Source organism: Triturus cristatus, chromosome 10 (genome assembly GCF_964204655.1).
Source record: "Triturus cristatus chromosome 10, aTriCri1.1, whole genome shotgun sequence".
In the NCBI taxonomy this organism is placed as follows: domain Eukaryota; kingdom Metazoa; phylum Chordata; class Amphibia; order Caudata; family Salamandridae; genus Triturus; species Triturus cristatus.
In genome coordinates this window covers 1,083,825,963-1,083,849,393 of record NC_140593.1, presented here as the reverse complement: position 1 = coordinate 1,083,849,393, position 23,431 = coordinate 1,083,825,963, and the positions used below count along the sequence as shown (strand labels likewise).

At 47.2% G+C, this 23,431-nt stretch overlaps 1 protein-coding gene across 1 annotated transcript in view; it reads right to left on the bottom strand.

Annotated features, from left to right (window-relative positions):
• Positions 1-23,431, bottom strand: part of INTS1 (integrator complex subunit 1) — a 625,364-nt gene that overhangs the window by 103,297 nt on the left and 498,636 nt on the right. Inside the window, exons 37-38 of the mRNA XM_085629257.1 lie at positions 14,574-14,661; positions 12,970-13,196 (exon numbers count right to left, since the gene is read on the bottom strand). Of these exons, the coding sequence (XP_085485383.1) occupies positions 12,970-13,196; positions 14,574-14,661 (315 nt within the window). The remainder of the gene's footprint in view (positions 1-12,969; positions 13,197-14,573; positions 14,662-23,431) is intronic.

Genomic DNA, 23,431 nt, shown 5'->3' with positions numbered 1-23,431 from the left:
ATCACGAGTGACAATGGCCAGCCCTCCCCCTCTTTTATTTTGCCTATCTATTTTAGCCATTGTATAACCTGCTGGTATTGTTTGAACCAGGTCTGGACCAGAAGTATTGTTTGCCCATGTTCCAGTAATAAAAATTATATCCAACTTATGAGTGTCTACAAATTTTGCAAACAATTTTATGTTTACTTAGGGACCTTGCTTCAATAATGAGCATTTGAAGACATCATATGGTGTAAGTTGAGGGGCTAAATCAAGATTATTACATTGTATTACATTGTATGTCTCAAGTAACTTCATTAGTGAGAGACAAATTGCAATTAGGGCATTTCTCCTGGTCAAAGCCTGAACCCTGGTTCTAATTTATTACAGCGGAGGACCTCATGAAGGATACCCTGAACCTGTAAAAATTAACAAGAAATGGAGCTCAGGCCCACAGAAGGGAAAAGAAGGAGGTGGTAAGTCCCTCAAAGAGGTTCCTTCAGAGACTCAGGCCCCTAAAAAGATGGATAGTGCATCCCACCCCACCTCTATTGGTAAGCAGAGTAGTGGGGACCTTAAGCTAAAAAGAAAAACCCATGGACTGTAGGCCCTACTTTGATTGCCAGCAGGATGGGCACTACATAGGGGACTTAGCTTGCCCCAAGAAAAGGGTAGGCACCAGTGTAACCTTTGAGAATTTCTCCTCAGATGAGGGCATCCTTGTAGCGTTTAACTGGGAAATTGGGCCAGAAGGTGAGGTTCCAGAGGGAAGCAGACACTTCCATCCCATTGAGGTGAATGAAATCCCAGTCACTGCCCTGAAGGATATGTGTGCCAATCACACCATTGTGCATGACAGGCTGGTATCCTCAGACCAGTATTTGCCAGAAGCGACTAGACGAGTAAGGGTCATCCCAGGGGAGGTTACTGATAGGGCTGTGGCTTTAGTACAACTAAAGGTAGCTGGGTCCCTTAGTTGCCAGAGGGTGGTAGTCAGTTCAGACCTCTCCCTTGATTGTCTCCATGGAAATGACCTCCCAGAGGTTGGTCTGAGCCCAAAAGAGGTACTGGCTCAGTACCAGTCCTCTCCCAAGGATTCTGGAGGTGCTGAACCTGCTGTTAGTACAAGTAGGCCCCAAAGAAAGACAAGAAGGAGAAGGTATAGGAAATGGAGGCAAGTTTTAGCCAAATTTCCAGTGAGCCAAGGAGATCCTGCTCCAGCTGGAGAGGACACTACAGTTTGCACTAGTGAAGCCCTACCTGCCCCCCACAAGAAATCCTTACTAATCAGGCAGCATGAGATGGTGTCTCCTCAGCTAACGGAAGAGAGAGTGGAAGGAGGGTGTTTACTACAAGATGTAGTAACCCTTCATCCAAAAACAGCAGACCGGCCCCCTGAACACGAAGAAACCTCTAAGCTAGCCACTTCAACTGAAGAGCTAAAGGTGTGGCTCTGGGTACTGACAGCGGTCGGTAGCCTCTGCTGGATGCTAGCCTTTATTGCTGGACTGTCCCTGGCACGGTGGACTGACCCCATGTCAAATAGCAAGTTAGGCCCCCCTGACTCTGTTGGTCATGGTGGGGTTACTCTAGTTGTGGATAACCTCTTTAGGTAAACCGGGGGTTGCCCTGGAATAGACGGAGTTAGCAGAGGTAGCCACCTCTAACCCCAAGCAAAGGAGAAAAAGACACAGATCTAGTGCATTGTACAATGGGTCCTGTAACTGCTGGGATAGGTCAGCTGCACAGAGGCAGTGACCAGCATCTAATACATGTAGGTCAACCCTACAGTAGGCCTTTGAGCCCTAAGGCAGTGTAGATTATATTTTATGTGAGGACATATCAGCATGAGCTGCGATATCTAGTTCTATTCCTAGATAATGCAAGTGAGCAGGGAAGCCATCTTAAGCTACATACTGGACGCTGGTCAAAAAGAGGTACCGAGCTACATGATGGCTTCACTGAAACCTATGGTGTTTGGTGTCAAACACCTCGTATTAATAAGTCCACACTGATTCCAGTGATGGATTTATTAATACATCCACCCAGAGGGTACCTTAGAGGTACCCCATGAACCCAACTAGTCCTCCATTGTGCCAGCTGACTGGTCCAGTCCTGTCTGCCACCACAGAAGAGTTTATGACCCCATTAGGAGATGAGAGTCCCGCTCTTAGAGGACAGAAACAATGCCTGCTCTTGCACTTCCTCCAAGCAGGATGACTAATTATCTACATATCTAGGCAGGAGACTTCAAAGGCCTCTGCCGCCTTTGATATTCGACCCAAGGCTTGCCCATACAGGGGATATGCCACTCCTGCCCTGGGTCCAACTGGCAATAGGACAGGTGGGTAAATTAGCTATGCAGGAGGCATGTTACACTGCCAGGTTGCACACACCTCTAGGGTAACAGCCTGAAGGGAACACAAATTTAGAAATTCCACCATCTTGTGAGTAGTGGAATTAGGAATTCTGGGACAAGGTGATGCCCACTCCTAGAGCCAGTGGTCATCTAAGGGGGTGTAGGGACATCAAGGTTAAGTAACCCATTGACTCCTACCCCTCACTCTCATTAACGTCCCTAAATTGAGTACTGGTATCAGGGGAGTCCCTGATACCAGTACTTCAGATTTCGACGGACATAAAAGAAGGAGTTGACAAAGAAGACTGCTGACCTGAGAACGGAGGAGCATGACAACTTAGCACCAACCCTGCCAGCCTGCATGCTGCACTTGATCCTTATGGAGCAATTGGCTCGTCCTGTCGCTGTGCAGATTCAAAGAAACCTGGAGGGCTTCCAGTGCTTCTCCAATTGCCAAAGAAACTTATTGGAGTAAAGGAGTTACTCCCCTACAGCCGCAGGCACCAAAGAAGCAAAACCTGGTTCACCGACCTGCAGGTTATCAGGACTACCAACGCAGCAGCTGCCCAGGAAGAGGTAGCCGTACTCCTACCGGTCAGCTCCGTCCTCCCTCCAAATATTAGGACGCCAGGTCTGACCGGAGCCGCATAACACTAATACATGGGGTACTGGACCTCTTGCAGCAACCAAAACTTGCTCTGTCCAGTTCAAGGAAGACTGACCTGAACATTGAGGGACTTCAGGGACAGTGAGACCCACACAGAGAGTGGCCCAGCTTTCCTGTTTGTCCCTTTTCTGCAAAACCCGAGCCAAAGAGTGAGCCCTGACTGCTGACACCTCAAAGCACCTCTGCACCTGCGCCCCACAGCCAGAATCAGGAGGAGGTGACAGAGCCTATCTTTGGGTTGGGCCACACTGGATTTCCAGTCGCTGCCTGCAGCCTCTTTCTGCAGGCACTCTCCAACCGCAAGTGACTCCAAAAGACACCACTGAACCGAGCCCCACTGCCCGAGGAGAAGTGGACCAATGGTGTTGCTATGTGCAAAAGCATCTTATGGGTCAAGCACCCGTGTAGGTTCCCCCAGACTGGTCCCCCAGTCCCAGCTTGCAGCCTCTTTCCGACTGAACCATTCCCCATAAAATTGAATGGGACCTGTTGGTGCGACTTTGGACCTGGCCCATACACCTTAGGTCCAGAAGAATAGTCACGTAAGTAGCTGTTAAGTGCCCGAAAGCCGTACATGTTTTCCCCCCATAGAACAACATTACAGGTGGTACACACACACACCCGAGCGACCAAGGAGTTTGTTGTGCAGCGAGGTATAGCTAGCGGACCGGCCCGACGTTTACCTAGTTTAAATCAGGAACCCGGTGGACGGATCAATCTGAAGTATAGCGTTGAAGCTGGTGGGCTCTCATATTGCTGGGGAGGCAGTGTATGAGGAGCGCTGTCATTTTTGCAGCGCAAGAGAGTTAGCGCCCTCCAGTTGTGTGATCATTTTTGTATAACACCTGTCCTGAAGAGGCCAAAAGGAATAAAGGCTGAAACGTGGTCATGTCGACAGACATTTTGAAGGAGGAGTCACTAGATCGATAGTGATTCTTATATTGACGCTGTGCCACACTAGAACTGGGCCAATTAGCCTTTTAGTGTTGCCTTTTTGACTACCTCGAAATTGGGCATTTAGAAGTTTAGGAATGGTTGGAGGCGACTGCATCCCCAAAAGAGGTTGCCATACGCTCCTGCTTCCGACTAATCCAATTGAAAATTCTACACAGACCTTATTATGCCTGCACCACTCTTGTAAACATGGGGAAAAGAACCTCGCTGCAATGCATCAGGGGATTTGGACGTGAGGGCACCTTCTTCCATTTATGGTGGGACTGCCCTGTAATCCAGAAATATTGGGGAGAAGTGAAATCACAGGTGGCAATTACCTGGGCGGAGAAAATAGACTTCACTCCCCGATTATGCATGTTGAATATATGGAGAACAAAAGATCTCACAAGGGGAAGAAAACGATGGGTTACACTCGGCCTCATGGTCGCGAAAGACAATATAGCAAGAAAGTGGGGGGCGAACTCTAGACCAACCCTGAGGGATTGGGAAGAAGACATGGATTGGTCTATGCAAGCGGAACGTGTTGTTTATGAGAGTGGGGGTGTCTCTATAAATGTCTATGTCCAACCATCCAGATAATTGATCAGCTGGAAGAAGAGTGACTATTTATGGGAGTGTTAGAGCCCATGTATTGACAACTTATCTTGTAGTCTTGAAGGTGTGGGAAGGTAATCTTTGCTTCTGTATGTATTGTCACAATTGTCCATCTGTAAGAACTAAACTATTGCTGTTCTGCTTACAATAAAAAGTGTTTATTAAAAAAAATGGAAAAATAAAACCACTTCCGGAGAAGGTCCAAGGTTGTCAGCTGTCGCCACTCAATCTCCAAGCATGAAGGTGGAGACTGTAGAGCCCCGGTGCAGAGCCCAGCTATGTTGCTGCAACAGGAGGTCCTCCTGGACGAGCAGGATGGACATATGCTCAAGCCCAGGAGTTCTCCATACCACACTTTCTGTGCACAATCTGGAGCCACTGTATGACCAGGGTCCGGTTGGTCCTGATCATCAGAACCTAGGGCAGGAGTGGTAGCAGCAGGAAGGCATTCAGGAGTCCAGAGTTCTACTGAAGGCAGAACACATCTCCGAGTGAAAGATACTCTTGGAACTCCAACGCGCAGAAGTGCTGACATTGCACTCTCAGTGGTGGACAGCAGATCTAGCCAAGTTTCTCCTATTTGTGGAAGAGAACTTGCGCCACCTCCGGGAGTAATTGCTATTCGTGATTCGCTAAGCGTCGACGGCTGAGCCAGTCCAACCAAGCATACAAAGATCCTGCCAAGTGGTTCAGCATTAACAAAATTACTTGGCAGTCCAGTCAGTTCCAGAGCATAAGGCCTTCAGGTACAGGGTCTGTGACACCACCCTGCCCTTTTTGTTGTAAAACTATATGGCGGTGTTGTTGTACGGGAGCACCTATACCAGCTTCCCCTTGATGGAGAACAGGAAGGCTTTCAACACCAAGAGGAATGTCCCCAGCTTCATGCGCTTGACATGGAGCTGTGACTCCACCAGAGACCAGAGACTTATGATCTCCACCTCTCCCAGGTGGCCCTCCCAACCCAGAAGCAATACATCGATCACCACTGTCACCTCTAGAAAGGTGAGGAAGAAGGGTCTGTATCTGACCCAATCGCAGTTAAGCCGCCACCACTGCAGGTCTTTCGCAGTCTCCTCTGAAATATGAATGTGATCGGAGAAGTCACTTAGATGTTGGGCCCACTGAGAGTTCAGATCCCACTGCAGACCCGCAAAAGCCACCTTGCATGCTCGATCAGCAGAATTTAGGAGGCCATCAGTCACAGATTCAACTCCACTGAAATCCAGGACAGAGGCTGAAAGATCAGAATCATAGCCTGAATGTCCTAGACTCTCTATTCCCAGCGGAAAGGCACAATTCTGAACCAGATCCAGAATAGCTCCAATGAAAGGGCATCTGAGAAGAAGTCAGGTGGCACTTCGGCACGTTGCTAGTGAACCCCGAGGGTGACAGGAAGTTCACAGTAGTCTGGAGATGGATGACGACTGCATGTGGGGAACCCACCTTCACCAGACAGGAGTTGAGATAAGGGAAGACCGGCAGCCCTGACATCCAAAGTTGTTCTGAAACCACCGCCATCACTTTCGTGAACACTTGAAGAGCACTGGTCAGACCAAAGCAAAGCACCACAAACTGAAAATGCTCTAATCCCACTACAGATCACAGGTAGCGCCAGTGGGCGGCAGGACTGATATATGGAAATAAACATTCTGCAGGTCCAATGTCACCATCCAGTCTCCAGGGTCAAGGGCAGAAAAGACCTGGGTTAAGTTGAGCATTTTGAATTTCTCCTTCTGGAGGAAGGTGCTGAGAGGCCGCAGGTCTAAAATAGGCAGAAGGCCTCCATCTTTTCTGGGCACGAGAATAATACCCACAAGCTACTTCCAGCACAGGTACCCCCTTGATAGCCCCTTTGGCCAAAAGAGTCTGCACTGATGCAAAATGAAGAGATAGTCACCCCTCAGTCACTGTGGGGATGCTGGAAGGGGAATAGCTGTAGCAAACAATTTGTAGAACCTAATTGTCCAACCCGCCACGGCATGCAGAATCAGTGGATTCTGCCTCCCACTGGGTGGTTGTTTGCCTGTAATGGCACACTAAAGAGGTTTGGTAGGTGGGGCTGCAGGGGGGGGGGGGGGGGCAGTAGACTGAGCAGCCCATTGATCTTGGCTGCGGGGGGCACCTTGGTCTCGACCGCAAAACGTCTGGGCTCCTTGTGGAGACTGCACAGGCTGGTGGTAGGGAGCACCTCGGCCAAAGCCATGAAATGAGAGGTGATGCAGTTTGCGAGATGGATTGGAAAGGCCCAGAGAGCGTGCAGTAGCCCTGCACTCCATAAACACTTTGTAGCGGAATCAGCTTGTCCTCGAACAGGCGAGATCCCGTCGAAGGGCTTCTACTTCAGGGAGGCCTGTACATTGCCTAAGAATCCAGTGGATTGCAGTCACACATGGAGGCGAATGGCAACAGTGGTGCCTATGACCCACCCAAAGGAATCGCTGTTGTCCAAGCCACAATGAATCATGAACTTGACCACATCTTGGCTGTCTTGAATCGCCTGAGCAAGAACATGTGAAAGGTCTTCAGGCACACCATGGGGTATGTGTGCCACTGAATCCCAAAGAGTGTGGGAGTAATGGGCAATCAAACAGCTGGTGTTAACAGATGAGACGGCCAGACTGGTGGAAGAAAGGAATATGCTACTTACCAGTATGCATCTGTTCTTGGCATGTAGAGCTGCAGATCTATACACTGTGCATAGATCGCCATCTGGTGTTGGGCCCGGATGTTGCAGTCGTTTTTCTCTTGGAAAGTCTTTGGAAGTCACGAGGTATGTGACTCCTCCTTTGGATCCTATTGCGCATGGGCCTCGGCTCCATCCTCAGATTGTTTTTCGCCAGCAGGGAAATGATGGAGCTTTGTAAGAAACAGGAAAGATGCCCATGTGTGCTGTATCTAAATAATATAAACTGGAACAGATAAAGGTAGCCGGGGAGGCGGGTGGGCATGTGTAGATCTGCAGCTCTACATGCCAAGAACAGATGCATACCGGTAAGTAGCATATTCCGTTCAAGGCATATGAGCTGCAGTTGTTTGCAACAGTGTTTTGAGGACAGCCTGGCCCACACTAGCTTGTTGCTTAGTTTGCACATCTACACAATAGTGTTTAGTGAAAGTGTGTGGTGTAGACCATGTAGCTGCTTTGCAGATATCATCTAAGGGGATGTTCCCTGAAAATGCCATGGAAGCCCCTATCTTACGTGTAGAGTGGGCTTTAGGGGGAACAGATAGAGTTTGTTTTGCTTTGTGGTAGTAAATCTGTATGCATTTAACAATCCACCTAGCTATCCCAGATTTGGAGATGGGGTTGCCTTTGTGTGGTGGTGAGAAAGACACAAATAGTTGTTTGATCTTACGAAAAGGTTGTGTTCTCTGGATGTAGCAGAGTAAAGCTCTTTTGACATCTAGGGTGTGCAGAGCTCGTTCTGCAATGGTTTGTGGCTGCGAGAAGAATACTGGCAGTTCCACAGATTGATTGAGGTGAAAGGGAGAAATGATTTTAGGAAGGAGTTTTGGATTAGTGCGGAGAACAACCTTATTATGATGCATTTGCAGAAAGGGTTCTTGAATGGTGAGTGCTTGTATCTCACTGCCCCTTCTGAGCGAAGTAATGGCTACAAGGAAAGCAGTTTTCCATGTTAAAAATTGAAGCTCACATTTATGTAGAGGTTCAAATGGAGGCCACATTAGTCTTGTGAGAACGATGTTTAGGTGGTGAGGGTGGCACTCTGGGGGGAATTATTCTCTTAAGGCCTTCCATGAAAGCTTTTATGGCAGGTACTCTGAAGAGTGATAGATGCTGTCTATTTTGTAGATATCCTGCTATGGCAGCAAGGTGTAGTCTAATAGACGTGTAGGCTAGGTTGCATCTTTGTAGGTGTAGTAAGTAGCCTATGATGTGTTGGATAGACACATCTAAGGGGTTGACGTTATTGTTGTGACAATAGATCACGAAATGTTTTCACTTGGCTGCGTAGCAAGCTCTAGTGGTAGGTCGTCTAGCTTCTTTAATGACGTTCATACAGTCAGGGGGAAGATTCTAGGATTTCAGGAGCCAGATGGCAAGGTTGAGCTGAGCTGGGTCCGGGTGTCTGATCTCTCCATGGTTCTGGGTTAAGAGGTGTGGAGAGAGGTGTAACTTTTGGTGCAGAACTACGGAGAGTAGTTGTGGTCTACCACGGTTGTCTAGCCCAAGTCGGAGCAACTAGGATGAGAGTTAGGGAATGTTGCTGTAGTTTGCACACCACTAATGGAATGAGTGGGAGAGGCGGAAAAGCGTACGCAAATCTGCCTGACCAGTTCATCCATATCGCATTGCCTTTGGACAATCGGTGTGGATATCTGGCGGCGAAATTTGGGCATTTGGCGTTTTCGTGGGTGGCGAAGAGGTCTATCTGTGGTTGCCCCCACATTTGAAAGAATGGTTGAAGAACTTGTAGATGAAGTTCCCACTCGTGGATCTGTTGTGTTTGACGGCTCAACAGATCTGCAATGGTGTTTTGGACTCCTGGGACATGTTGGGCTAGGAGAAAAACGTTTTGAGGTATGGCCCAACTCATATGCTCCTTGCTAGCTGAGAGAGCTGTAGAGAGTGTGTGCCGCCCTGTTTTTGGATGTAGTACATGGCTGTCATGTTGTCTGTGCGGACTAAGACAGCCTTGCCTGAAACATGTGTTTGAAAGGCTTTAGGGCTAGAAAGATGGCCAGTAACTCCAGATGGTTGATGTGGAGTAACTTTTGTTGAGGTGTCCACCTGCCCTGCATGGTGTGATGTAGTAGATGAGCTCCCCAGCCGGAGAGCGATGCATCCGCTGTTAGAACTATTTGAGGAACCGGCTCTAGGAACGGTCGCCCTTTGGAAAGGTTTTTTTGGTCCACCACTGCAGAGAGCGATGGGCACAACCGTCTACCAACACCAGATCTGTTAGCTGACCGTGAGCCTGGTTCCATTGGTGTGCTAGCACTCTTGGAGAGGACGCATCTGGAGTCTTGCATGAGGTACTATGAATATGCAAGAGGCCATCATCCCTTGTGGCTGAAATTTGGCATGAAGAGCTTGTATGCTTGCTATCCTGGCAGGGCTGGGGTAGGCTAACGCTCTTGAGGTGTCTACGGTGGCACCGAGATATTGTTGTACATGGGAGGGATGCAGATGGGACTTGGGGTAGTTTATTGTGAAGCCCAGGTCGTGAACTAGTTGGATAGTGGCGTGAGTGTGTTGCACACACTGGTTGTGTTGTCTTCTTAGGTGTGATGCCACTACTGCTAGGCACTTGGTGAATACCCGTGGTGCTGTTGTGACTCCAAAAGGGAGTACTTTGAATTGAGTGTTGGACATCCACTACAAATCTTAGATATTTCCTGTGAGCTGCGTGAATGGCAATATGGAAATAGGCGTCCTTGAGATCTAGAGTAGCAAGGAATTTGCCTTGTGAAAGAAGAGGAAGGACCTGCTGGAGCGTAACCATGTGAAAGTGGTGTGATTGTATGTACAGGTTTAGAGGTCTGAGGTCTAGAATAGGCCTGAGAGAGCCGTCCTTCTTTGGTATGAGAAAATACAGGGAGTAAACTCCTGTTTTTTGTTGGTGCAGGGGAACTGGTTCTATTGCACCCTTTTGTAGGAGGTAGATCACCTCCTGCTTTAGCAGAGATAAGTGTTGTGACGACATTAGGTGTTGTTTGGGTGGTATGTGTGAGGGGAGGGGAGGGTAGAAGTAAGTTCCAGACAGTTACCTGATTGAACTATTTGTCACACCCACCTGTCAGTAGTGATGTTGGTCCAGACAGGCAGGAACTGTTGTAGCCTTCTCCCGACCGGAGTGGAATGGTCTGGGGTAAGTGGAGGAAAGTCATTGGGTAGGGGTGGAGGCAGAGCGGGTGTTGTTGGTCTAGCCTCTGCCTTTGTTATTGTTGCCTCTGTAGCCTCCTCTCTGGTAACCTCTGGTAAATGTAGACTGTGCGGGAGCCTTGTAAGAGGTGGAGGGGTTGTCTGAGGAGTAGCCTCTGGGGGTGCCCTTGTAAGGTGAGCGACGAAAGGAACGTCTGGGAGCTTGTAACTGCAAGGCTCCCATTGATTTAGCTGTGTCCGTATGGCTGGTTGAGGATGGAACTTTGAACTTGAGGTTTAAAACCTGAGATGCGTAGCCAGGCATGCCTACGCAAAAGGACACTTGTGTTTACTGCTCTGGAGGCGGTGTCTGCCACATCGAGAGCGCAACGGATGGAGGTGTTGGTGATAAGCTTACCCTCCTGTATGAGCTCATTGGCCCTATTTTTGTATTTATCTGGGAGGTGTTGCATTATGGACTCTAGTTCATCATAATGTGCCCTATCATACCTGGCTAACAGCGCCTGAGTGTTGGCGATGCGCCATATGTTAGCCGCCTGTGAGGCTGTTCTTTTGCCAGAGGCGTCCAAGAGTTTAGACTCCTTGTCGGGTGGTGCAGCGCCCCACGATGTCTTAGAATTGGTCCTTTTTCTGCGCATTGGAAACTACCATTGAGTCTAAAGGTACAAGGCCTTTAATGTAAGCTGGGTCAGTAGGGGCAGCTTTACATTTTTTCTCGATCCGGGGGTTAATAACTCAAGTCCTAACAGGATCTTTAAAGACTTCAGGTGCATGCTTAATAACACCTTCAAGCATAGGCAGTGTTGAGGTGGACCTTTAATAGGTGTCAAATGTATCCATCAAGAAATCCTGCTCTATGGGGTCTGTATGCAAGTCAACCCCTGTGGCCATGGTGTCCTCTGGAGGGGAAGGCATGGAGGGGTAGATGTCATCCTGTGGAACATTAGGGACATCAGGCGTTTTATAATCATCCCAGGGGTCTGGGGAAGAAGGTGGACTAGGATCCCCTAGTGGCACATCGTCCGGACCCTCCCCTATGTCATCCAAGGTGTCATCATCGTCTACTGGTGTAGGAGATGGCGTAGGGGAACGGTGTGGTGGGGGAAGCAGAGGAGGAGGTGGTGGAGGAGGAGTTGGAGAAGGGACTCTTAGAGGAGATGTGGCAAAGTCCCTCTTTTTAGGTGGTGGAGCCGGTGCAGGCGCATCTAGTGGTCTTTTCCTAGAACTAAGAGTCACTTGACCAGTTTTAGGATCCCTTATTAAAGTCTTTTGAGCAGGGTCTGGTGTGAACAGCTCTCCTGCTGGAGGTTGGTCTTTCGGTGCCGAGCGTTTCGGTTCCGTAGGCTTTTTCGGCACCGACTCTGTAGTGGTTCTGTGTTGTTTTGGTTTGGAGCCGTGCGTTTTTACAGTCTCTGTGGCCTGTGGAACTTGTTTTTTTTCGGTTCCGAGGCTTTCCTTGGCTCCGGATCCGAACCCTTCGGGAGTGGTTTTTTGTTCGGCTCCGAATGTCTTTTCTGTGTCGACGAATCGGTGCTTGTGGGTTTTAGTGCCATGTGCTTGGATGTGGAAGCAGCTGTCGGCATGGAGGAGAAGGGTTGTTTCTTTTTCAGTGCCAGTGATTGTGTTTCGGTACCGACGGCAGGCTGACTCGAGCCCGAGCTGCCTGAAGGCTTAGTAGGCTTCTTTGCCGAGCCAGAGGGCCGGGCATAGGAAGCAGTCTCTCGGTGTTCACCTGAGCCCGAAGGCGAAGGTGTAACCGAAGCCTTTTTCGATGTTGTAGGGAGTGGGTCGGGGTCGACGTTCTTACTTACGACCCTCTGCGCCGGAGTGATCTTTTCGATGTTGGAGTCATCGGCTTCTGAGGCACTGACGAGGCCTTCTTCAACCCGCTCTCGCTCCGGCACGTCGACGCCCTCTTGTAAGAGGTCGTGTCTGGGATTGGTGTCGACGAGCGAGCCATGGTTCTTCAAGCGCGTCGGTCTCGAATGGTCTTTTTGGAGTGGAAAGAGGCACAAGCTGGACAGTCTCTGGCCTCATGCTCTGGTGAAAGGCAGAGGTTGCACACCTCATGCAGATTGGTGTGGGGAAACTTTGACCCACATTGAGGACACTTCTTGAACGGCGTCCTTTCCATGAGCCAGAAGCCAAGGCCCAGGTAGGCCCGAAGGCCTTCGTCGATGATCGGAATCGAGGACTTCGATTTGGAGAGATGCGCGACGATTAGGGTTCGCGATCGGGTGAAGAACTGCACGTCAAAAGTGGAATCGGTAACGGTTCCGAACTGGAGCGTGACAAACACATCCGAGACCGATGGCGGAAAAAAACAATCTGAGGATGGAGCCGATGCCCATGCGCAGTATAGTCCAAAGGAGGAGTCACCTATCCCGTGACTTCCAAAGACTTTCCAGGACAAAAACAAGTGCAAAAATCCGGGCCTAACACCAGATGACGATCTATGCTAAGTGTGTGATATGCAGCTCATATGCCTCACACATATAGTTTTCCTCTGAAATACTTACAGGGATCAGATTTCAGTCAAACTGTTGAAGCAATATCTATCCTCACCTGTTTCCCCACTTTCGAATGCAACCAATGAGGTACTCCATAACTTTCTTGATATTTTCAATTTCTCCATGGCAACAGTTGAGCAATAAGGGCAGCCTTGACTGGATAAGAGAACTTGCATCCTCCTCTGAGCTTTGACTTCTGGTTTCAGACTCTGTCAGGATCAATTCCACCAAGCAGACCAATTCTGGTGCTTTTAGTTGTAGCACAAATTCATCACGCCGTTTCTGTAAAATGACAGTCACACTTCTTATGAAATACAATGACAGAGAGATCTACATCATAATTGCCTAATCATGATAAAATGTATTGAGTTACCTTATGTCACTTTTGCAAAAAGTACTTCACACTTTTAGTTGAACTATGTTAATTTACCTCCATCTCTAGCAGTTTTGGGGCAAGTAAATGAGGGTGGGAATGCCACAAAGTGCCAAAAAGAGATTACATTACATGAGATTTTGGTGGTGGAAGAGTTTTGATGGCTAGATTCTGAGTGAATACTCCAAAAGGATGGCAGAAACGCTGCCATCTAGACTCTGCACTCATGGGTGTGTCCTTTCAAATTCTCAGTAACTAAAATGCTACTTGTCTGTGACAATCAGATTGGAGCTTATAGTGCTGAAAATTCGCTTGCTGCATACTACTGCCCTCTAGTGTGCATGTTGTTTTTCTTAAAAAGGAGGTGGTTTTGAGGTGACTTGATACCTTCCCCAAAACCCACCACACTCCAGAACACAAACTCCACCTCTGATTGTCTTTCTCCCTTAAGGGTAGGAGTAAGTGATGTACAGATGTAAAGCAGTAAATTGTTTGTGTTATGGTAGAGAAAAATGAATCTAGAGAAAAATGTATGCAGCAAAACAGACCAAAAAACATCTCACTGTGAGCTCACATCAGGGAGGTCATTGGTGGTGTGGGTTTCCTTGGATTTCTTTTTTCCTCTGTATAGGGTAAGCCTGAAATTCTTATGAAATGGCATCTTCAAAAGTAAGGTGCATTTCTCTGCAAATGACAGGCCAGTTGGAGGTGGCTGTGTAAATATGTGGCCTGAGACAGGGTCTATATAAACTCTCCACAAGAAGAAGTCTCACAAGATCTCACAAGGTTCTCGTGTTGGAAATTGGCTTTCCAGCGCCTTGATGTTGAAGTTTCCAGGTCTGTAAAAACAACAGTTCCGGAACACTTGAATAGATGTCCAAGCCCGATGGGAGAAAATAAAACAATCTAAGGTGGAGTCTGTGTCCTGGTCATAGAAAAAAAAAAAGTTGTAGTATCATTCCACATTGCAAAATCCCACTTCAGCGGCCTACGCTACAGCTGTGTGGCATCCAGTTGACCTCCTGCAATGGAACCTTGCATGGGTTCTACAGCAGGTGCTCCCTTGGGAGTTTAAGAAATTCAATGGGTATAGTGCGGTTTACAGGGCAGGTATCATGAGTCGCCTTAAAACTGAATACTCTTCTTCAAAAGAAACATCTTGTAACATCCGCACACAACACTAGATGCCAGGAGAATGCAGAGCATGTGATCTACAGTAGCACATTCTGCAAACATGCACTACCTACAGTTCGTATTTTAATCTGGAAATAAATATATTCACTTACCTGAGGTGTTCTCTGATCCCTGCCTTGCCAGATGCGAGGAATGTGGATACAGGCCCACAAGAAATCCAGGGAGGCAGATGGATCAAACCTGAGAAGCCAAAAATGGATATTACAAACAAAGAACAGACGAGTAAGACTACTGCAGCACAGTTTTAGAAACACATCTATTTCCAGGCCATTAGTTGCAGCAGAGAAGAAGCAAATATCTGAGGATCAATTCAGAAACCTTTCACAAACCTAATCCCATGAAGAACATGATGGCTACACTTATGTCATCACTGATTTCTTACCTAGAAATATCCTTGTGTACCACACTGGATTCTGACAATTTTCAACAATTCAACCCATTGGACGTGGACTCAGACCACCATAACTCTTCCCCAGAGTCTGGGTTTTACTATCAATGTAACCGAATCCCACCTACAACTTCTCAAGGCACAGCTTTTCCTCTGCCACATACTCAACTCCTGCATGAGGAAAGCATACCCCAACCCAGCAAGGGTAGAAGCACTCCAAGCTACAGTTAACAGTCAGAAAAGTTATTTGCTTGCATAATGGCAAAGCAAGCAAATAACTGTCCTGCATCGCCACAGTTCCTCAGGCCAGGTTACACATGCGTCCATTGCTGCAGGGCATAGCAGCACAATGGTCACAAGTGGAGAGTCATTGGGAGGATCAAGTGTTGTTCTGGGGTTTTACTTATCCCACTCTGCAGTGGTGGAGTGCCAACAACCTGCTGAGGGGACAGCCTTTTCTCGACCCAGTTACGCAAGAGAGCATCACCATGAATACTTTGCTTACTGGCTGGGCAACACACTTACAGAACCTGACAATCCAAGGTGCGTGGACTCCTTCCCAGCACAGACACCACATCAACTACCTTGAGTTACTAGCTATCCAGCCTTCCTTCCACTCACCCAACAAAAAGGTTGTCTTAGTACGAACAGACAGCATGACTGACTGCCATGTTTTACTTGCAAAAACAAGGGGGTACAAATTCACTCCAGTTGTCTTTTTTAGCCCAGATCATTTGGCGGTGGGTGATAAATCACAGAGTCCATCTCCTAATGCAGTATAATCCAGGGATGTAGAACGAATTGGCACACCTGCTCAACCGGACGCATTAACAAGTCCACAATTGGGAACTCCACCTCCAAGTCCTACTCCTGTACTTCCACTGTAGGGGACTCCCACAGATAGACCTGTTCATCACCGCCCAAGAAGCAAAATGCAGGACACTGTTTGTTACCTTCTCTACCTGCAGAAGTGGGCCTTCCTATACCTCCATAAGACTTCACTTAGCTGCTGTGACCGCTCATCTACAGAATAGGGAACACACTTTGCTGTTCAGAATCTCTGTTACACAGGCTTACATGGAAGGACTCAAAAGGGCTATACCACCACAGACACCCCAGTTTCAGTGTGGAAGCTCAACATAGTGCTCACTAGGCTAATGGGCCCTCCATTCGAACCACTTCACTCTTGTCCCTTACAGTTCCTTTTCTGGAAGGTGGCATTTCTTGTAGCCATCACCTCTTACTTTGAAAGAGACTTTATTGCAGGTGCCCACACCTACTACTGGGTCGCCTGTGGTTGTTGTACACAGTATTACCTTCCTCTTATTTCTTTGCAACGTCATTGTTTCTGTATCTCTTTGCCCCATCTACATCCTCACCCTTCATGAGAAAAAACTATTGAATAATGGAACCGATGCCCATGCGTATTACCAGAGTTAGGTGGAGTCACTACAGTTTGTGATTCGAAAACACTTCTTTGAAGAAAACTAGTTGCACACATCCGAGTACAACACTAGATGGCAGGAGTAGCACAGCATGTGAATCTGCAGCTACACATGTTACGAGCATACGCTTATGTTAATGCACACCACAATGCCCCACTTGTGTTCTGTTACCTCGTTAATATCATAAAACAATTGTAGCAGTTATATATATATATATATATCCAAATGAAGTTTTGAAGAGAGGACGCCCAGCCTCTCAGGTCGGGGCTTGCTGGCAACGTCGCTGCCTAAATATTCCTGAGAAACCACACATCTGTGTGCTACGTGAGGAACAAGCCCGTCCTGTCAGGAGTAGTAAAAACTGATTTTATTCCAGCAGGCACACCATGCCTCAAAGCATACCACATAACGCGTTTCGACCGGAGTTCTGTCTTAATCATATGTAAAAAGCAAGGGTCCATTGCTCTCGGGATTAAATATACTCAGTTCTCAAGAAAGTGAGGAAGGACTCCTAATGGGAGCACCACCTTAAAGGAATACCATCCGATTCAGTTCTGTGTTTCTTTTCTTTCAGTTCGGGGCTGAAACACTCTTCTTGATACCAGTGCTCAAAGTGATTTATCGCTACTGCGTTTACTTAATAGTGTTCGAGCTAATAGTGTTCAAAGCCCCAGTAACATCACTTTGACGGACTTTATTGTCCATAATGCATTGCAACAGTCCCACATTATTTAATTTTTTTCTTTTTCTGGGTACTACCCCGGCACTCTATCGTTAAGGTGGCAATGTCAGCCAAATATTTTCTAGGTTAGATCACATACAACCCTAAGTAACTATACAAATGGTCATTGCTGTCCCCTGAATTACCAACCATTAATGTACTTTGACACTTTTGTAATCCACAAGAAAAAGCAGTAATGTCCCAACATATTTTTCTCATTAATAATCATGTAATTTAATAAGTCATAACTTGTTTCAAAAAAAGAAAATTATAAACAATTGTCAGCTCTTAATGACAGAAAATTCTCATTTGCTATGCACAATGTACAAAGTGAATAATCAATTATACACAATTAAGAAAGCCACTCAGTATTCCATTGTTTCATTTGAAAAACACAGTGTACACGACACGTGTTTCGTTATGTAATGTAACTTTCTCAAGGCTGTAAATGTAATTATCACAGAAGATGCTTATATTAATATGTGAAATCGAACATAATGGTCTTTGTACAAAAATCTGTGCACTAGGGCACGAAGGTGAGTCGTTAGATACATTTCAAAAAGAAGAAGAAGAAAATTCTAAAAAGGAGTTGGTTATAAAGGATAAGTGATCAAAACTTCGGTGTTTTCAATAGTTCCTTTGAATCCTACGTTTGTAAAATTAAACATTTATTACCTTTTATGCTTCAAAGGACCAATGACATGTTGCGCAATATATATATATTAGGTTATGCACTGAGAAAAACACACTCTTTGCATCATAAGTGTCCATGCAAAATTCTTTTATTATTGTCCATCTTTGTTCAGACACGAAACAAGTTGTCATCAACTTTGGTAGAAGTAACATTTGAAGTACATCATATGCTTGATCACAAAATTCTCTTCACATAGTAGTGGTACAGAACAGCCAAGCCAACATGCGTTTCGCAAAATTAATTTGCGTCTTCAAGGCTTCAGAATTTCAGTTCCTTCATACTGATAGTCTTCTCAACTCTTGATAAAGGGATCCCAGATTCATCCTGGCAATATGCACTCTATAATATAGACTTCCAATATCAAGCAAGAAAACCGGCCATCGATACGAACACCAGTCAGTTCCAGTTTAAAGAAGATATATCTAGACTTGGCCACTGGCCATACTCTTTCTTTGGCAACAGAAAGCAGCAGGAGTACCTGTATTTGGCTCTTTCCAAATGTTCGACTTCATGTATAACTGTTTTATCAAGGCCACCACCCCATTCAAGATGTTTGTGTGGGGATAGGTAATGGCAGAGATGATGTGCTGGAGATCCCTGGACTACTGGAGGCATTGCCAAATATCAGATGACCAGAACTGGTTAGAGGTAATCTATCTCAACCTCAGCAGGAACCCTGACACCCACCCTCCCACAAGAGTATTGTGCCCATTTGCTTCTAATTGTCTACTATGAAGGAACCAGTGGAAATGCATTAGTTCTCACCTTGGATATTAAGTTGGAATAACTAATTTCTACAGGACTGAAAAGTTGCCCATGGGAGATCCTTCGACTCCAAAAGCATTTGAAAGCTTCACCAACGGCGATGTCCAAATTAGATAGAGGCAAGAGTTGGGCAGCCTAGTCATCCTCTTCTTTCTCTCTTTCCCTGTATGGATCGTGAATGTTAAAAGAAACAGCATCTGGTCTGACCAGTTCCTCTAAGCAGGTCCCTGAAAATATTTTCACAGGTGTTCCTTGAGGTGAAAAACGTCATCAGCCCTGAATATAGCGGCCATGAGAATCATCTAACAGGCATCAAATAAAGAGTTGGTGCCACCACAGTCATCTGCAACAGTCATTAATACAAATATTTCTACCTTAAAATGCACCATAAACGAAAAGGTTTTGGTAAAGGTGCCAACTGGTACCTTGGAGGTGTTGGTATAGGTTCCACTGAAGTCAAGCAAGGCAAAGGAGCTATATATGTCGCTGCCAGGGAGAAGGAAGTTGCCACTCCCAGAACTGTAAGCTCAGTAGCTGGTACTCCAGGCATGAAGGTCCCACCCAAAATGGTAGCAGTAATTAGGATTTTTAGCACAATTTCTTAATACCATCTTTTGATATGGAATGGAGAATTACTTAGGAATTTTGCCCATTTTTAGCTGGAGATCTGCAGGGAAAGGGACAGACCTCAATGGTGAATCAGACTAATAGATTGGAGAGCAGCTCCACTGGACCAGAAAGTGTCATCATTTCTGGAAAACTTCTGTGTGCAGATAAAAAAGAATGCCTCATTCATTTTAAGTTTCTGTTTCCTAAAATGGTCCAAAGATTCCCTCTGTGATGGTGAATGGTTTGATAACAAAAGCAGACTTATATTTTAACATCACCCCATCCAGGTTAAGTACATAATCAATAAGTAACTTACCTTTGGCAACGCTCTTTCTTCTGGATGCTCTATCTAACCACAGATTCCTCTCATCTTGTGAATATCCCTAGGTGCTAGACTGGATCTGAAGATTTTTCTCAGCAATTTCCTAGTGTGCCGGTAGGTAGCGACACATGGCTCAGAGTGGGGTCCATCGCACCACAGAAGTAACGTTGAGGCAACATATAAATGCTACCCCTGCTTGTCAAAGTCAGTTTCATTCTATCTGTCCGTGCCATTGGAAGCTGAGCTGTGCATTAATTAGATTTGCCAGTGTGCAGAACGGGAAGGTCGGTGAGGGATGCACAGTTAGACAGACTATCCACCAGAAAGAGCGTTACCACAGGTATGCAACCTATTATTCTGATGGATACTTCTAACCGCAGATTCCTCAACTTCTGGATTGATGTCAAAACAGTACCTCCCCAGGTGTTGGGTCTGTGAAACAGCTCAGATAAAAAATGGCCTGCAGGACCAAATGGGAAAAGTGCCCCTTCCATCAGACCTGGCTATCAAGGCAGTAGTGCTTTGTGAACATTGAACTGACACTCATGTCGCAGCCTGGCAGATGTCCATGTGCTAGGGCAGCGGTAGTAGTCTTGGCTCTGGTAAAACTATGGAGGGTCGTTCCTAGCCAATGCATAGCAGAACTGTATGCAGATGACTATCCTCCTTGAAATTATTCTCTTCTGCACCGCCAAATACTTATGTGTAGCTGCAAACCACATAACGAGTTGCTTGTTCACCCGATGTTCCTTGCTGCAATCGATATATAAGCTCGAGGTTCTCTTGGAGTCCAAGCAATGGAGTCTCTTCCTCTTTGAATGGGCGAGGTGGAGCAAAGAACACCAAAAGGTTGATAGACTGTCCTATGTGAAAAAAGCATCACAACATTTGGAAGAAACGCCTCCTTAGCCCTGAGCACTAGTCTGTCTGGGAGGAGGTGGTATACAGTGGTTTGACCGAAAATGGCTGTAACTCGCTCACGTGATGAGCTAATGTGATCGCTATGAGAAACACTGTCCTTAGAGTTAGAACATAGAGGGCAGCTGTGCACCGGTTCGATTGAAGTGCACATCAAGAGCGTACCTACAAAATTAGCGTTCCATTGTGACATTACAAAAGGTTTTGGCAGAAACATGGTGTGAGAAAGTGCCAACTTTCTTGCATGGTATGCCCCCACTTTTTGCTAAATTGCTGAATGTACTTTGATTAAGTGTACCCTGGACTCCTGCCAATCAGGTGCCCAGGGCCTATGTTCCTTCCTTAAAACACACCAACTCCAAATTGGCAAACCCTAGCCACATGTCAGCCCCTGGTAAATGGTACCCTAGGTACCCAGGGCCTTGTGGCCAGGGAAGGCCTCTAGGGGCTGCAGCACTCGTTGTGCCACCCTTAGAGGCCCTGTACCCTTACACACACACACTGCCTTTGCAGGCTGAGTGTCTGGGTGCAAGACAAAACAAAGAGTCGACATGGCACACATCTCTGTGTGCCATGCCCATCACCTACACTGCCAAGGCATATATCAGTCACCCCTCTAGCTGGGTGCCTTACGCCTATGGCGTGGGCGCAGGAGCCCTGTGCCCCTACAGTACCCGGGTCCATTCCTGGGCACTGTAAGTGCAGTGCTGCCATTTAAGAGTATATGGTGCTGAGAGCTCGTCAAACACGAGCTCCACAGCACCATAATGGCAACACTGAAGACTGGGAAGTTTGGTATCAAACATCTCAGCACATTAAACCCACACTGATGCCAGTGTGGGATTTAATGTACTAAGCACCCCAGAGGGCATCTTAGAGATGCCCCCTTACAACTAACCTACAATCCACGTCTGCTCTGAGGCTGCCCAGGCTGCCACACAGCAGACACGTTGCTGGACCCCTGGGTGGGAGAGCCCCTGCTCTCCCGGGCCTGCAACAATGCACATCCTGGGTGAGGTGATAAATCTCCTCCCCCAGGATGAGCAAAGGGAAGCTTCAAAGGCATGCCGCCTCTTGGAGTTTCCCCAGGCCACTACAACCCCCCACTCTGGCGGGAAGCTTGGCCGGAAACCCCATACAAGGACAGGGGATGTGCCAGCCTGCCCACCCCACCCCTCAGGTGGGGGAGGCGAGGTGAAGCACATCTCCGGGCTCCCGCCATCTTGAAGATGGGGGGCCCTACCCTATCAGGATTAGGCTACTGCCCCCCTCCCACAGGAGAGAGGCAGGATAGGGGGTGTACCCACCCCAGGACAAGGACCCATTGGTCCCTGGCCTTCACCTACCTGTAACGCCCCTAAATCTAGTATTTAGGGGCACCCTGAACCTTCCTTCCCCAGATTCCAGATTCGAAAAACTACAAGAAGAGCAAGAAGAACAAAGACCTGCCCTGCAACTGCTAAAAAGGGAAGAAGACACCAATTGCTTTGGCCCCAGCCCTACCGGCCTGTCGACTCCCGGACCTGCACCAGCGCGGCATCTCTAGTGGCCAGCAACCTCACCAAACCCCGGAGGACCTGGCTACCTTTTGGCTCTAAGCCCCTGGGACTCCCATGAGTAGAGGCTCTACTCAGAAACCTATTCCTAACCCCTGGCAGCAGCCCGGAACCGCGAACCCAGCACACTCTGCACCAGCCAAGCCTGGCCAGTGCCGGAGTGGACAAAGACCCTGAGGACGACCCCACGGCGACTGTGACCCCGAGTCCGGCACCCAAGGACCCCCCTCGACATTCCGGAAGAAGCCTGCCGCCTCAGAACAGAGTGCCACCCCAACCGCGATCAACAAGAGGGTAAGATTTCCGACATCAAAAGGCACCCCTGCACCCGGCGCCCTGCGGCCCCCTATGCCCAATCCCGGGGTACCCACCTAGCCTACAACTACCCAACTTACCTCTCGAAGTGGTGGTGGCACCTGAAGCATCCTCGTCCCCGAGCTTGCAGCCTTTTTCCAAACCGGAACATTCCCATTGATTTCCATTGAGCGCCCGACGGCTCAAAAGCACCCTGCACCCAGCCGCCCGAGTGGCCCTGGCAGTGCAATCTCTACACTAGCCTACTTCCCCACTTGCCCTGAGTGGGTGACTAGGAGCCCAGCTCCCACAGCCGCATGGCCTGCTAGTCAGCAGCCACCAAACCAGGCCCCCCTATTCCTCATAGGCTAACATTGGGCCTAACTCTCTCTGCACCCGGCCGTCCTGAAACCGCTGAGGGTGAACTGACTGTACCTACCTGACACTGGGAGACCCCTGAGTCTATGCCCAGAACTTCAACTCTGCCAGTCGAGAACTTACCCTTAAACCGCGATCTTCATTTTCCTCATAGGGTAACATTGGCTGGCTTTTTCTTGGAAATTCTTCTAAGTGTGAACTTTTCAAAACTCAAAATATTCACCAAAAATGAACCGAGTACCAAAAACGAATTTACTCACCTGCTCTTAGGTGAGCTCCCAGTGCTGGATCTTGGTGCCCAGCCCTGACTCTGAAAAGTACCCACAACTACACTTACCTTTAACTCCTTTTTCTTCCATAGGAAACCATTGACTGCTTTTCTGTGAAATTTCTTCTAAGTGTTGATTTCTGCAATCTTGAAATATTCTTTTAAAATCGTACAATTTCTGCAAACGTAATTACTTACCTGTTTCTGATAAAGACCCCAGTGCTGAGTCTAGGTACCCAGACCTGGATTACAAAAGTAACGATAAAGTACTCTACCTGATCCATTGAATGTTTTCTTTGAAATATTTTCTAAGTGTCAACTTTTGAAATAGCGAAGTATTATTTAAAAATCAGTACAGTAATTAAGTCGACTTTCACCACTTGATTCTGAATATTGTCCCAGGGCTGGATTTAGGAACCAGACCTGGAATTCCAAAAGTAATCTGAAAAGTAATTTATTACAAATAACCTGAATTTATCATTGAGCTCAATGCATTGTTATGTTTAGGAAATAGGATTGTTTATTGCAACCAACTGTGACTATTTACAAAAATCCATTGCTTATTGCAAGAGTATTTATATTCAACCTCTCA